At 37.2% G+C, this 15,907-nt stretch overlaps 1 protein-coding gene across 1 annotated transcript in view; it reads right to left on the bottom strand.

The window, feature by feature from the left end:
• Window positions 1-1,632: 1,632 nt before the first annotated feature.
• Window positions 1,633-15,907, bottom strand: part of LOC121407977 (protein naked cuticle homolog 2-like) — a 32,454-nt gene continuing 18,179 nt past the window's right edge. Inside the window, exons 4-8 of the mRNA XM_041599262.1 lie at window positions 5,919-5,985; window positions 5,050-5,165; window positions 4,581-4,679; window positions 3,580-4,058; window positions 1,633-3,321 (exon numbers count right to left, since the gene is read on the bottom strand). Coding sequence (XP_041455196.1) covers window positions 2,556-3,321; window positions 3,580-4,058; window positions 4,581-4,679; window positions 5,050-5,165; window positions 5,919-5,985 — 1,527 coding nt within the window. The 3' untranslated portion in view covers window positions 1,633-2,555. The remainder of the gene's footprint in view (window positions 3,322-3,579; window positions 4,059-4,580; window positions 4,680-5,049; window positions 5,166-5,918; window positions 5,986-15,907) is intronic.

The following is a 15,907-nucleotide window of genomic DNA, read 5'->3' as shown; positions in this document are numbered from 1 at the left end:
GGAGAGAATAGAGGTAATCAGCACAAGATCCAGTGGAAAAGATAAAAATATAAGGGACAATATTAGGGGGGGGGGGAGTGAGGAATGGATAATGGGAGAAGGGATCAATTCATCTCATCTTCAAAAGGACATGGAAAAGTATCTTGTATCTGAGTGAAACTATGCAGTGAGAATGCTGCTAATTATTTTGTTCCATTTTAGATCACTATTTCACCCAAACCAATGGGAAGATTTTTTTTTTCAGAGACTTGAGTTTAAGAGAAATGGTCTTACAATAACAGTCATACCTCCCTGGTGGGTGTTTCATAAAACTGTTGTAATGTTAACAGTTTTACGAACCACTGGAACATGTTCCTAGGTTCTAAGTCAGTTATATTGAGATATATCATTTAGCACAAGAAAGGTCACCAATCACGCGTAAAGTCTTCATAACTTATGAACAGCTTCAAACAGCTTTATGAAAACACCCACCTGGGTGTGTATTCACATGCATTAAGCATTCATGCTTCATAGGTAAAATCCAAGTAGAGAGCACTCATCAAACAGTTATGTAATCAGTTAAGTGATTCCCTGAATTTAATCAGGCTCGTGTCTTTCTAAGAATTGGACTACTCAAATAAACAACTATTATAATTCGTCTAAACAGGAACATAGTCTAAAGATACCGACTTGAGTGTAAAGAATTATTATGAGATAATACTTGTTCTTAATTCCATCTCTTCACATTCTACTGCTTTGTAAACTTGATATGAGCAGATTCTTGCTTTGACAGTATTTTTGGTCGGAAGGTAAAGACTGTGTACCTACAAGTATAACATACATATGTAGTGTTCAAATAATGACACACCATTTGCTCCTACGACAATTGCTCCGGGTTTAATTTCATCTAAGATGTAGGGATAGGGTTGCAATAGGGTTTTATATTAGGTTTCAGGGAGGGTATAGTGTTAAAGGACAAGTCCACCCCGTCAAAAACTTGATTTGAATAAAAATAGAAAAATTCAACAAGCACAACGCTGAAAATTTCATCAAAATCGATGTAAAATAAGAAAGTTATGGCATTTTAAAGTTTCGCTTATTTTCAACAAAATAGTTATATGAACGAGCCAGTTACATCCAAATGAGAGAGTTGGTGACATCACTCACTCACTATTTCTTTTGTATTTTATTATATGAAATATGAAATATTTTTATTTTCTCGTCATTGTCATGTAAAATGAAGTTTCATTCCTCCCTAAACACATAGAATTCCATTATTTTAACATTTTGTGTTTCAGGCAAGGAGGTCCTAATTGTCAAATTCGTAAAAATTGAAACATTGTATAATTCAAACAATAGAAAAAACAAAAGAAATAGTGAGTGAGTGACATCATCGACTCTCTCATTTTGATGTAACTGGCTCGTTCATATAACTATTTTGTTGAAAATAAGCGAAACTTTGAAATGTCATAACTTTCTTATTTTACATCCGATTTTGATGAAATTTTCAGCATTGTGCTTATCTGATTTTTCTCTATTGATTCAAATCAACATTTTTCTGAGGTGGACTTGACCTTTAAACCCGGGGTTGAAGTTGGTCATTCAATTATTGTGTGGAATTTAGAGAAATGCTATGGAACTGTTCAAATATCCTTTTTTTTTACTTTAGAATTTTATTGTCTTTCTTGCCAATATATACGTTATGGTACTGTGATATTGTCACTCAGGATGACTAGGCAATTTACGAGTTGTTAATTATAAAATACACAAGTCAGCTGTAAGGGCCATAGGTACCAGGCTTGTTACATGCTTTGTATAGCCATAGTTGGGTGCCATGCACAAGAAAATTGATTATTTAGTAAAGCCAATCAAGTCAGTGCATACCATTGATTGATAAAACAACTTCAAATTAAAAATTTGCATCTAATCCACAACATTATTCAAGTAACAGTAACCTCTCGAAACTACTGACTGACGACTACTTAATAATCTCATATTAATGTGAGAAGAGAAGACTAACATATTAAATTTTCATCCATAATAATCATGTGTAAAACAAGAGTTACAGAAACGTCAAGGCTTTATAGAGATATACAACTCTTCTCAAATAATACTGAATCTATCTTTGAAATATATAACTGCCAAACAAGATAATTTACAAGATATCTGGGTGACTTTAAACTTGGCTGTGTAGTATGTACAGTACAATGGATTAAAATGTAACAACTAATACATGTATTCATAGTTATATGCTAAGATTAAAATTAATTGTAAAATATAATGATTAATTTTATTTTAGATTGAAAGGGAGGGGGGGGGGGTGTGGTCGATTTCGATACATGTACATTCCTTTACATCATAATGTAATAACCTTTCTCGACTATCTTCAGTACAATCATCCTAGCTATCATACACATCATCTTTCTATATAAGTAATAGAAAAGTCTATAGAAATATAATACCGTAATTGACATCTAATCATTCATCTTAAATGAAAATTGATAAAATGCTATTGAATTAATTTACAGGGAACTATCTAGTAGTATACATTACTATTCATTTCATAAATAAATCAGTCAGTCAATATCATGGTAGTGATGATAGTGATGGTGATGATGGTGTTCATGATGATGATGGTGTTGGTGTTTTTGTGGGACAGGGGAATACCCCACCCCTTCTGATTTCTCCATGACCTCATGCTTCATCACTGTCAAAGGTTGCAGGGTGTGGTGTCGCCGCGATCTCCTCCGGTGCTTCCCCCTGTTCACGGGTGCCGCCTGCACCGCCGGTGCAACAACCTGGGTGGTGACCACCTTCACCGGTCCCGCCGGGAAGCTATGCCGCTTGGGGCTGTGGTGGCAGAACGCCGCGTCGGTGCCAGCGGCAAACGCCTGCACGGGCTGCATACCTTCAAGCCGTGTCCTGGACGCTTCCAGCAGCTGCATGTGATAGTCTTTGTGGTGTCTTTGGGCATACTCATACTTGGCAAACAATTCCTGATTCATATGAAGGGTTTGTTTCCTGAGACCATGCACTTGGGGATCACAAGTCTTTGCCCTCCGATGATGGGGGCTTGTTTTCAAATGTCTATGGCTCACTTGGTTTGGACTGCTAGCTGAGGCACCAAGGGGTAGTTCAGTCTCAGGATCCTTGTCCTGCGCTGCTGGATCTCGTTCGTGATTCGTGCACTGGTGATCGATACCAGCCAGCTCTTGGTAGTAGCTGCGTCTCTCTGCGTTTTCCTGAGGGCGCTCAACTGGCACACAATTTGTACCGGCATTGCTCGTCTGTTTAGAGGGAGTCATCTTACTGGTCCCATGGTCCAAGGCTGAAGTGGATTTCCTATTGGAATGACAATAAACAAGCAATACAATCAACTTAACACTCATTACAAAATAACAAGCAGAGAGAGTTTGATTCTAGACCTGAATTTAAGTGAAATATTTTGACCCATCGGTGGATCTGTGGAGCAGATCTAGATGACAGTTCATGAACGGGATTTCTAATACATGAAACATGGTCAGTGAGAAATTAAATTAATTTCATTGCTGATTAAACAAAATTCATTTCATTCACAAGTCTAAGCTTTCCTTTTAATACCTTGCTTTCCGATGGTGTCGTTCAGGGCTAGCCTGCTGATCAGCATACAAGGGCACCGTCACGTCCGCAGGTGCCATCGAGTGAGACCGATGCTTCGACCTTCGCGACCTCTTCTCCTCCTTCCGCCAACACTGGTGATTCACGTTGAAGCTATGCCTATGGGAAGGGACATCCCCACGATCCCTGGCACGGTTAAATAAATTCTCCTTGTTCTCCTGCTTGTTGAAGAGTGGCGACGCATCCAGCGGAGATGCGGACGGGAGCGAGGTGGACTGCGTCCCGACCGAGTGCTGCTGGCTGAGATTGTCATGGCTTGGTGTACTTGGCTGGCTGGCTTTGTCTGCCATCTTCTTGCGAGTGTCTGTCTCATGGTCGGAAACCATGGAGAGCCGCAACTTCAGCTTGCGGCTACCACTAGGGGGCAGTATGATGGAGCATGCGAGAGCCTCAGAGATTGATTTCAGTATGCTTGACAGGTCCTACAAGTGTAGGAATGCAAAGTGAGATAAGAAAGGCAATATAGCAATATTAGACAGAACTGCGTATCACTTGACTTCGTGCCAATATATAATATTTTTCTGGGTATTTTCATTGTAGAATTTTGAATATATTCTGAACAAAATTGGAAGTTTAATTGAAAAAAGCTCAGGAAATATCTCTACACAAAATGCATATCAAAATTTTTAGTCACATAAGCTACACATACTACTTCCTGATTTCATTGGCCAGTTATACCCAAAATATGCACGGTAATGCGTATCAATCAATTGCACTATATGTTTGTGTACCTGTATTGGTGTTTTATTAGAGTCCATACCTAACTCTACGTGTGAAACAGCCCTGATGTTCTTTTACATAAACAACACCTTTTGCGGAAAGATTCATGTTAAGTTCTTTAAAAAAAGTGATTGATAATATCATTGATATCTGTATCATTTGATTTATTGCAAATATAAAGTTAATACATTTGTAAGTAAAAGCAGAATATTGTCTAATGTTACCTCTCTTGTGATTCTCCTGTGCCCATCAAAATCATATAGAGTGAACGCCCATTCCTGTGTCTCTTTCTCTGCATCTAATGAGACATCACAGTCTACTGCCTGTAATATAAACAGCATTCAAAATAGGAAAAAAATATTCTAAATTGGCTTTAAAGAGACCATGATTTTGGCAATTTGGATTCAATCAATAAACAAAGCATATCAACTCCATTACATTTTTAAATCATATTGTCAAAACTTTATTTTTTTCTTTGTTGAATTATTTACATTTCATATAATTAACTAATTAATTCATTCATTCATTCAATCAATCAAACAATCGATCATTCATTTCATTTCATTTATTCATTTTTTTTTTGGGGGGGGTTCAACTTGTGTCCCATCCCAACTTTGTTTGTGTATTCCTATGAAAGCAATATCATGCCTTTGTTTGTAAAAAAAAAAAATTGTTAAGTAGGGCATTTCTTACCCCAATGGTTGGCGATGAAGGGGATGCAGGCGGTTGTTTTTTGGTAGGAGAGTCCTCCACTCTGGATTGAACCTTGAGACTGCATCGAGAACCAGTCACCTCAGGGGGTAGGTCCACTGTGGTACAACACACAAATATATTGATAAACAAATACACAGAGCAATATCATAAACACATACCGTAATCATTGCCAAATCTGGGGTGGGGTATTTAAAGCACTTTAAAAATGAAACTCTGTATGGAACTACAGGAAACTTTGCCTGAAATGTTAAATCTTTTGGGATCTGAAAAGTATTTTCAACTACATACAATACATTTTTGCATAATCTGATCTGAAAAAAAATGCTTTGACTTGGAAGGTAGACTAGTTTTACCTGGAGAACAAAATACATATTGACGGAAGTTGCTTGGACCAAGTGTAGAGATTCCTCAAACATCTGTACTTAAATTGTACCAGATACTGAAAATTAGTAAGGTTTTAACCTATCAGTTGATTTTAAGTATTAAGCTAAACCATTTTCATAATTTTTTCCAATTTATATCTTTATAATCAGAACAAGCTTACTGTCTACATCTATATTCTACCAGATGCAAATCAACAATATAGAAAAATATTATCTAAAATCAGCAAATTTCATGGGTTTCAGTTTACTGGCTTTCAGTCAAATTGCAGTCATCATCATCATTCTAAATTTTATACAAAGCTTAAATTTCATCACATTTTAATGAAAAAGATAAAAAGCAGTATTCTATGAAAGAAATTAGAAACCTGCAAAACCAAGCAATGTCTCTCTTTGAACACACATATACCATAAAATCTGAATGAGATGCACTCCATACAATTAAATATTGGACAACTTTTTTCTTACCTTTTAGTGAGCAAATGTCTCGGTGTAAATTCATTGGTCTCTCTGACTGTCTACGGCTGCATTCATACTGTCAGGAGAGAGAAAAGGAAAAAGAGAGGGAGAGAGAGGAAGACAGACAAAGAGAATGGATTAGGAAGAGAGAGGGAGAAAGAAAAATACCCTTTAAAATTATGTTTTTTCCACATGACTGAGCAATAGTGTAATTCTGAACATTAATGATATAGATGCAACATAATTACATAAAGAAGAAGCACAATAAAGCATTCATAAATCGGCCCATTATTGATAAAATCTTGGCATGAGGGATTTCTTACCAACAATGGATACAATTTACCATTTATGAAAAGGTGAATGAGATTGATGACAATAGGATTGTGCGAATCAATGACATCTTTAATGAAAAGGGGGGAAGTGAGCCCCCCCCCCCCCCCCCCCGAGAGAAAGAGATGGGGGAGGGGTGTAAAAGGCTATTGGCATTGAAGCAAAAGGAGGTAGTTTATAAATAGAGCATAACGGTATCAAGAATCCAATTACAATTTGAAAATGGATTTTATAAAAACATGATTGAATCACATTAAATCACGTCTGGGAGAAACTCTTAATACCCCACACTCACAGGAAATGGAACAATAACGTTTCATCAAAGAGGACCAATGTTGCAATATTTCACAGCGTCCTTGATTTTTTTTTCATTTCTGTCCCATCTTCCTCTGATCACAATCTTTGTAGACTACCATAGAAATACTGATGACTCATTTCTTTTTATTTTTTCATAAAAAAAGGTCATTATTTAAAGGCAATGGCTGGTTTTGACTCAGCAATGTACAGCGCATTCAGGAACACAGGTCATGTTAAAGGTATTATTTAACTTTGTGAGCAGCCAATTTAAAAAATTCTCAAACCAAGATGAAACATGTGTACAAGTGCATGTATTAGAACTAATAAACCCTGAAAACAACCATTATTGAGAATGAAAAGCTAAAACTAAGGGGCAAACCTCGATTTTGTAAATAGGCGTCTTATAGACACCTAAATAGTACACATAAGTGTATAGGATGAAATTAAGATGGTGTTTCCGGTCAATTTATATTTCAATTTTTGAAGTACTAAATAATCATTTTCGAACGCAATTTTTTCTGGGCTTCATTTTTGGAACATATCACAGACACAGGTGACAAGTGTGACCTTCTAGCTTAGATTTTTTAAAAGTCAAACCAATGTTAACCAATCACTTTAAGCCAAGCCATGTCAGCCGTGATTACATGACATTTAACAAACCGTATAGGCTATATAGGCCTATATCAAATTCTAGTATTAGTTTGAAACTGGGAAGATGAAAGATGTATCAATAACTATAAAACCTAGCATCAATATTCAAATTTAGTGTGATATAAAATGTGTGGTATGAGTGCATGTTTTATGCAGATTTAACAAAAATTGTTAGGCCTTTAAACATTGATCAGAATCAAATCATGCAATCTGTGAAATTTACAAGATTCCCAGAGAATACAAAGGTTTAATGGAATTGAATCTGAGGATAATTCTCCATCAATTGCACTGTATTTGTAAGCTGCAGGGCCCTTTCATTCAAAAATACAATTTTACATCAGACTTTATTTACTCAGGACTGGGTGGATTGAAACTGAATGGGAAACCTTTCTTTCATCAAACTTCCATGGCCTGGGGAAAAGTTATTATTTCTTGTCCGCAAAAACATGATTTGAGAAAATACATTAAGATGTCAGATTTCAATCAAGGAGCTTATAGTTTATCAAACAGACATTTAGAATACATTTCTCATTGCGATTGGATACTTTTATTCAGTATTCATCTGATGATGCTAACAAGCTGTGCCCCATTGCATAAAACATTTTAATGGAGAAAACTCAAAACAATTTTTTACCAGAATTTTCCCCAGTTAAGAAAAACTCAATTGACTTGTGCTGAAATGCATTTTTTTCAAAGAGGTGCTCAGAGGTACCAATAACGTGTGTGAAACAGATGAATTAATATCAGTCGACCAGAACACTGAAAATATCATCAAAATTGGACATGGACTAACAAAAATGTTATCACATTTTAGGACATAAAAAACATCATTTTACATAGTTACAATACAAAAGAAAATAATGGGAAGATGACATCATCATATTGATAATTGCATTCATAATTTCATGAGGACACGTGTAGAATGGTTTCACCAAAACCCCAAATCATGAAAATCTTTGAAATGTCATAACTTTACTATTCCAAGTCCACTTTGATAACACTGTCAGCGTTTTTCTTTGTTAGAGATATTAATACTTTCTCTCTTCGTAATTTATGATCATATAATTTTCAACCTCGAGTGTCCCTTTAAACTGGAACTCCGCTCCTTTAAAATGTATGTCAGCCTCTCAGGCATTGACCTGCAGTCACCAACTACCAATGCAAACATCATCCTCAAACTGAGTGACCTCAAAGATTTGTTGCCACGGAAACACTTTTTATGATCTTCCTTGACCCAAAATACAGAGAAGCCCTTATTGAATATGTATGACAGGTTATTGATGGCAGACTAATCCTCCTTGTCAAATTGGATAAATGGACATCAGATGAGAGAAGAGGAGATCTTGTGGGATGAATAATTGAACTTTAGTATATGCTTCAGAGAGGTCTTTTATGGAATTATTAATGAATCAAAACTGAAATTACAATTTAAGCTACACGTACATGTGGACCTTCATATAGTGATTTAAAACTCATTTTTTGTTTCTTTGTGAACATTTTATATTTTTCTCATCGTTGTTTTGATTAATGAGGTTCCATTCAACCTCTTTGGTTTGATCATGGTCCATGGTTTGATCAGGAGTATCCCAACTCCCTGCAAAACACAGAGATTGAAGTTCCCTATAGTAGAGGCCTGACTGTCTGCATCAAGTACCCCCGGGGGGGGGGGGAGGCACTCAGTATATATAATGCATAGTGGGTATGTGCCGCAGAAGGGACCCCCATTTTTACACTCAAATTTCCGTTCCAAGGCATGGCATTTTTGTCTTATTGAGAAAAAGAAGAACAAAGAAAGCCGCTCCAAAGCATAGCATTTTCTTCTTATCGAGAAAAAGAAGAAATCCGCTCCAAAGCTTCGCATATTTTTCGTTACACCGTTCCGGTCGCATTGATCTGCTACAAGGAGCTGCAATTTTGGTGAAAAGCGGCCGCAGAGCACTGTCCGACCATCGCCTCTGCGCGAGCGTACCAGGCGGTGGTCGCGCTAGCTGCATCATGTACGCATGCCCGTTCCATAGGGATGCATACGCACTCATCACAAGCTGGCGATCCGTTCCAAGGACCCCTGTTTTCACAAACATTTGTAGTTCCGAAGCCCATTCTTTGCAATTAGCCCCCTCCAAGGCCCCCGTTTTTTGTCTCGCCCGCGGCAAACCCCTTCCACTTTTTTGGTCGTGCCCCCCCGGGCAAGTTCCATATTAATATGCATTAAGTACCATATTATGAATGGTATTTTGCCATTTATGAAATGAAATGTTGGCTTTGATTGGCTGCTGCATCTGCTGTAACTACCATAGTAACTTTCAATATTTATGAAAGGGGGGGATTGTTAACCAACGGGTGATTGGTTGGTGGTCTGCTGTGCAAACCCTTCACTAGAGTTAAGGGTCTGAATGTGCAGCCTACTCATGCCTTGTGTACTGAAGGCCCTCAAACAGCAAGTTTTGTATGTGCTAGTCTTTGCATTGAGACACACTTGCTGATGAAAGTTTCAATCAGGGTCTGTGCCTGCAGTGCAGACTAATTGATGGGGGGTTCTTGCATTTACTTGGCATTTAATTCTACTAGGATTATGACTAGAACTATAGTATACCATAATCATACAAGTAGTATTCCCCTCCCCCATCTACATGTAAATTGCCAACAGGTCCACTCACCAAATAGTCTACCTGGTACCTTCATACATGTAGTCTAATGCCATTCTGTCCATCAACATTTCGTCAACAACCATTTGGTCCAATCATCACTTCCTCTAATGACTAGTTCGTCTATGACCATTTCATCTCATAACCAGTTGGTCTAATATCTATTTTATTTTCATTCATTTTGCCCGATTTACACTTTGTCCAATGAGACCGAATGGTATATGGACTATAAAGTGGCAAGTACATGTAGGCCATGTGGATAATGGACGAACTGATGGTAGACCAAATGATAGTAGACAAATTGTTCATTGGACGAAATGGTATTAGACCAACTGAAAATAAACCTCATCACCTCACTAGGAGTACAGGCATACCCAGATTTTTCTGCATGTCTGGACTGCAGAGTGCAAACTCCTCAATAATGACTTTGGGGTTTTGTGGTTTCCCCCTGAAAAATGAACAATTGAATGAAGAATGAACACTCACTCTATTGTGAATTCCCACTGTAGTACAGACCGTACAATTACAATGCAGCATTATAAAAGCATACTGTATAGCCTATATATGTACAACTCCAAAGGGATATTACCAGGTAGGCCTACAACTTGGTCCTCACTGTATGTAGGCCTACATGTACTGTACATCGGCTGTAAAGCCATGATCATAAGCACAGGGGACAACTACAAATTGTTTAAAAACATGTCTCACTCTATAATAACAAAATAGAAGCAAAAGACTTCACTATATGCAATATATATACAATGTATGAATTTAAAATACCGTAAAAAAGGGACTCTACAAAAATCCATGTTTACAGTCCACCTGGCTTGATTGCAGTGAACAAGAATTTCGCAAGAACATATTTGAAATACAATAGCTAACGTAGTTTTTTAAGCAGGTGTCTCGAGCATACGAGCTGAAATTTTTGCAGCAGGTCTTGTGAATACTAGCTGAAAACACTTTGCTGAAAATTGCAAAACACAGATGAGAAACCTCATAACTAGATAAGATCAGACTTACAATATTTTTTGCTTAATTTTAAAGGGATGCTCCGGGTTGAAAATATTTATATCTAAATAAATAGAGTAAAATTCACAGAACAAAATGCTGAAAATTTCATCAAAATCTGATAACAAATAGTGAAGTTATTGAATTCTAAAGCTTATCGTGAAAAGAGTTATGCATGCCATCATGAATATTCATTAGATGGGATGATGTCACATCCCCACTTTCCTTTTTCTTATATTATTACAGGAAATCACAAGTGTTCCATTTCGTCATACATGTGTCTCTCTTATAATGAAATAAGTTGCAGCAATGAATTCTAATGCACTTAATCAGATGTTATTCCAATAATTTTGGTTCTTGAAGGAAAAAAAAAAACTAATTCCATATAATAAAACACAAAAGGACAAGTGGGGATATATGACGTCATCAGTTTGCTCATTGAATATTCATGAAGACATGCCTAGAACGGTTTAGTGCAATCTTTTAAAATGCCATAACTTTGTTATTACTTGTCCAATTTTGATCAAATTTTTAGTGTTTTGTTTGTCTAATTTTTCTTAATCTGTTCAAAACATATCATATAATTTTCAGCCTAGAGTACCCTTTTAAATGCAAATTTGTATTAAAATTAATGGGCAAGTATTAAACTCATTTTCTATAAATAGAGTTTTACTGTAAGGGACATAATTTGCATTTATTCTATACTATCTAAAAGCATATTCAATTGGGTAACACATTATCCTACTGCTATGGCATGGTTTGGGGCTTTTTGTAGTACGAATGGTGCATTGACAAACTCGTGTCGTTGGCATCAGTTGCTAAAAAGATATTTCATCACAACAAAATTACATGCATTTTTGACTTTGACTTTTTTTTTTCTTCTAAAATTGGCCTCAAGGTCAGATCCCAGGACCACTGCTACCACCAATAAAGTTATCAAACTTCGAATGCAGTTTTCACTGCACATACATGTACATGTAGGGGCCAGGTGATGCTGAAGAAACAGTCTTTCAAGTTTTCTTGATTGATTCTTCCAAAATAGTCAACTGAAGGAAAAAATCATGATTATCACCGCGTGTACTTGAGAATATCCTGTTAATATGAATCCAAAGACGAGATTATAAGTGCACCTACTGCAGGTCACCGAGTAGTAGCTCTCGATTAGTCTAGACTACATTACGGCCCCCATCCGTTTATAAATAGCTAGACACCCATTAATTTGTGAGAGTCTTTAAAGAGGTACATCAGGAATAAAAAGAAACCTTTTTTTTCACTTGACAAAGTGAAACCACAAGCTTGTGTGAACACACTGCGTATATGATTCATACCATTCTTGGCATCTAAAAGAAGTGGGTCAATAAACTGACTGATGATACCAGCTGAGACCAATGAGGCTAACTGGTACAAGAACAATCAGGCCTATGTACATAGGGCCTACATGTAACAGGGAATCCCTGTACATATGATCATGGTTTGCAGTTTGTTACCTTCTTGTTTACTAACTGTACTACCTACATGCATAGCCATCTGAGAATAAATCAAGAATTATTCAAACATGTAGGCCTACTAGTAATCTGGGAGATTTAATAGTTGATTTTTAATTTAAAAAAAAATGTCAACATTGAAAAAAAAGTGTGTGAGTGGGGCCTACTTTTAATAATGAGAAAGAAATTCCAAGCCCAAATTCCACTTTTAGACAAATCTAAGATAAATCTCATTGAAGCTTTCATAGTTGCTTGAAGGATCTCCCACTTCCCTGATTAAACCAATCTAATTATGACAAACATTTTCAATAAGTTTTTCATCGCAGCATTTAATGTTCCATCAAGGTCCCTTTGGTCACCCAGAATCTTGATTTTAAAGGGAATTTTTGCTGGGCAAAGATACGTTTGATCCCTTGACTACCTGATTTTGTGATTCTACCATAGGTTTTCTTCTGTACAAGAACTACCAAGTTCCAGAGAGCAATGGGTAAAGGTCTGCCACAGCCTGCCATAAGTTTTGGTGGGTACAATGAGTTTTACAGGTCCAAACTTATTAGGCCTTTTATTTCAAGATTTTTAGGGTAAGGCCACTTCTCTATCCAGGCCAGGGCACCTTTTTTTCTCCTAACAATTATACCATGATAGAAGAGGCACCAACATCTCCAGAGCCAATAAGAGGGGCATTCAGGCCAGTCTTCAGAGCATCCATAGCCAATTAGCCATAGCCTTGGAGGGCAGCCTCAAGGACTGCCAAATCCAAGGGCACACTCATAGCACAGTTGCAAGGGGAAATTTGGCTAGCCCAAAAGGTGAAATATCAGTGAAAAGACTTTGCTCGCTGAAACCTGGACAGTCAGGAAAGGTGGATCATAGGACAATGGGTGGATGTACATGTAGGCCTGCTGCTTAGGGCCAGTATGAATCTTGATCTTACAGTGGGAAAAGGTAGCAGAAAAGACACCGTATACAGCAGATGTTACAAAAACATATTGTAGAAAAGAATGTCAATTTCACATCCATGCTTGCTTCTTATCTTTCACATTGTCACTTCTCATGATTACTTTGACACACCATTTTTCCAAACATCCCCTCTTCTGATGAAAAAGTACATTTCCACAGGCTGTAATACCAAATTTAAAAAAAGCAGATGCATTTATCAAATAAAGGTAGAAATAAAAAAGACAGGTGTGTTCTAAAACAACATTTCACCAAATCGTGTAGGATTTCTACTCTACTCCAAAGACCTCACTTCATAAAGTTTCATCTATTTCTAAACTTTTAAATGGCATGCACAATAAAGTCTGCCTGAACAGCTCATAAAGGGATCATTTGATAGAATCAATGAACTATTCACACGCACTTGCTAAATTTCATATGCATTACTGTCAAGTCTGACAAATTTGCCAAAATGCATTGCACACAAATATGACACCCAACACTAGAATAATACCCACAAAATCGCTCTTCCTGAAAGAGGTGGGGGTTTTCACAATGTTTAAAGCACTTCATGTTGTCACCAATTTTCAGAAACCCTGAAAAGGTTTTCCCTTTCCTTCTATCTCTATCTATTTTTGGAGTGGATGCCTTTCGATCGTTTGTTTGGCGAGATTACAAGATAGGCGTCTATATGATGAGAAATCCTTCTGGAGATCGCTATAGAGTGTCCAAGTTCACACAGAATGATTTCCTCATAGAAAGGGGTAATTCCTGAATCCTGGGGAACATAGATGAACTCTTTTGCCATGTTTTCCCGAGAGACATGTATTGACTCTTCCCACCATATTTTGCTCCCTAATGCAGGCTCCACCCCCATGCCATGTCAGATAATTTAGAATCGATAGTTTGACATCTCTGTTGAATCAATGATGGACTGGTTCAACAGTCCTGCGAATGTTCATGCATTTCAACTCCACCAGGGTGTCATGCAAGGTGCCAAAATAGGACTTCCTGCAATACACATCTTACAGTACATAGCCCCCTGGTGATGTTTTGCACCAAATAAAAAAAGCCCCACCTGGATAGGTTTCACATTTCTCACTAGCATGATGGAAGGTGACTTCTGATCAATATTACCCTAATGTGACCCTAAAAATCAATAAATTTGCTTAACATTCTTCTCGTAATTTTCAACACCATTGAGATTAATGGCACTGCATCGAGAGGTACATGCACAAAAGCAACCATTTCCTGTAATTTTGCTGAACTCATCAGACTCAACAAGTCCATGTTCATGATTCTTCCACACGGATAACACATAGAAAAAGGCAGATGATATGATACGAGAAACACCAGATGGCAGGAGAGACTGAGGAAATGGGAGAAACAATGCAGATAAGGATGATAGAGAAGAGGGTGGAGATATGTGAAATAGAGTGGAAAAGAGGAGAAGACAGAGTGGAAGAAATAGGGGAAGAGAGTTGGGAGATACAGAAAGCAAGACATATCAGAGGTACAGAAATAGATAGAGAGAGAGAGAGATACAGAGATGTACAAAATGATAGAATGAGGATGAGGTGGGAGATCGAGTTGAGAAGAAGAGAAAACAAGATGCAGAGAAAGAGAGAGAGAGAGACACAGAGAAGCAGAGACACACATACATAAAAAAAATAGAAAAAAAAGGAAAATAAATAAATTTTCTCTCCCCACCCCCCTCCCATGTGGTTGTGTCTACTCCTACATCATTCAATAAGGTTGCTTTTTAAATGGCTGTACTTTGAAGGAAAAAAAGAGAGATCAATAAATGAAATAAACATATATAATGGAAATATCTGAATACATGTGCACACGTATAGAAAAATGTGTAAGAGATGTGGTCTCTTTCTTCTTTTGTTTCTCCCCAACGACAAATAACAAATAAACAAACAGCCCCAAACAAATGAAATCAGAGAATTCTTATATACAAGTGCAAAAAAAGTATCCAATGACTATAAAAACACAAACAGATCTACAACACAAGGCCCTCCTGGAAAAATAAAGAGAAACTATGCAAATACTAAATAAGTCGCACAAATGAATAACACAAGAAGATTATCTTCATCTACACTCCTACCAGGAAAATTGAGCTGAGAGTGAGAGTGAGCAGGAGAAGAAGAAAAAGAAAAAATCCAACACAATGTTGAAGTCTCGCAAGTCTCACACTTCAGATTAATGGGTAGGGCGGGACACACCATCAAGCGCATCCTCTTTGTCGGTGACTTAAAAGGCGGCGCCATCAAAGGCCGCGGAGTGAGAAACAGAAAGAGAGAGAAGAAAAAATGTTTGTGATGTACGACACAGATGTTCTCCATTAGCAGCCATTACGTTCAGCTCAGGAATATTCCTATAATGAAATGCCACTCATCTTTCACATAATTATTGTTCTCCGCCCCTCTCGCTATTACAGAGTTGTATTTACTCGACGCTTCATCTGATATTTGAAATAAGAATACATGAGCCAAAAGTTTCGCCTGCAGATATGGAGTTAAGTGCAAAGCCGTATGTTCCTGCACAATGTACATGTACACTATTTGACTTTGAAATACTGTAAACTACTTGCCTTCATGACTTCCACTATATTAAAAGGTTTACAACAATATTTGAGAGT

The sequence above is a fragment of the Lytechinus variegatus genome, chromosome 2 (genome assembly GCF_018143015.1).
Source record: "Lytechinus variegatus isolate NC3 chromosome 2, Lvar_3.0, whole genome shotgun sequence".
Lineage (NCBI taxonomy): Eukaryota > Metazoa > Echinodermata > Echinoidea > Temnopleuroida > Toxopneustidae > Lytechinus > Lytechinus variegatus.
Note: the sequence above shows the minus strand (reverse complement) of the source record. Positions and strands in the feature narration are given on the sequence as shown.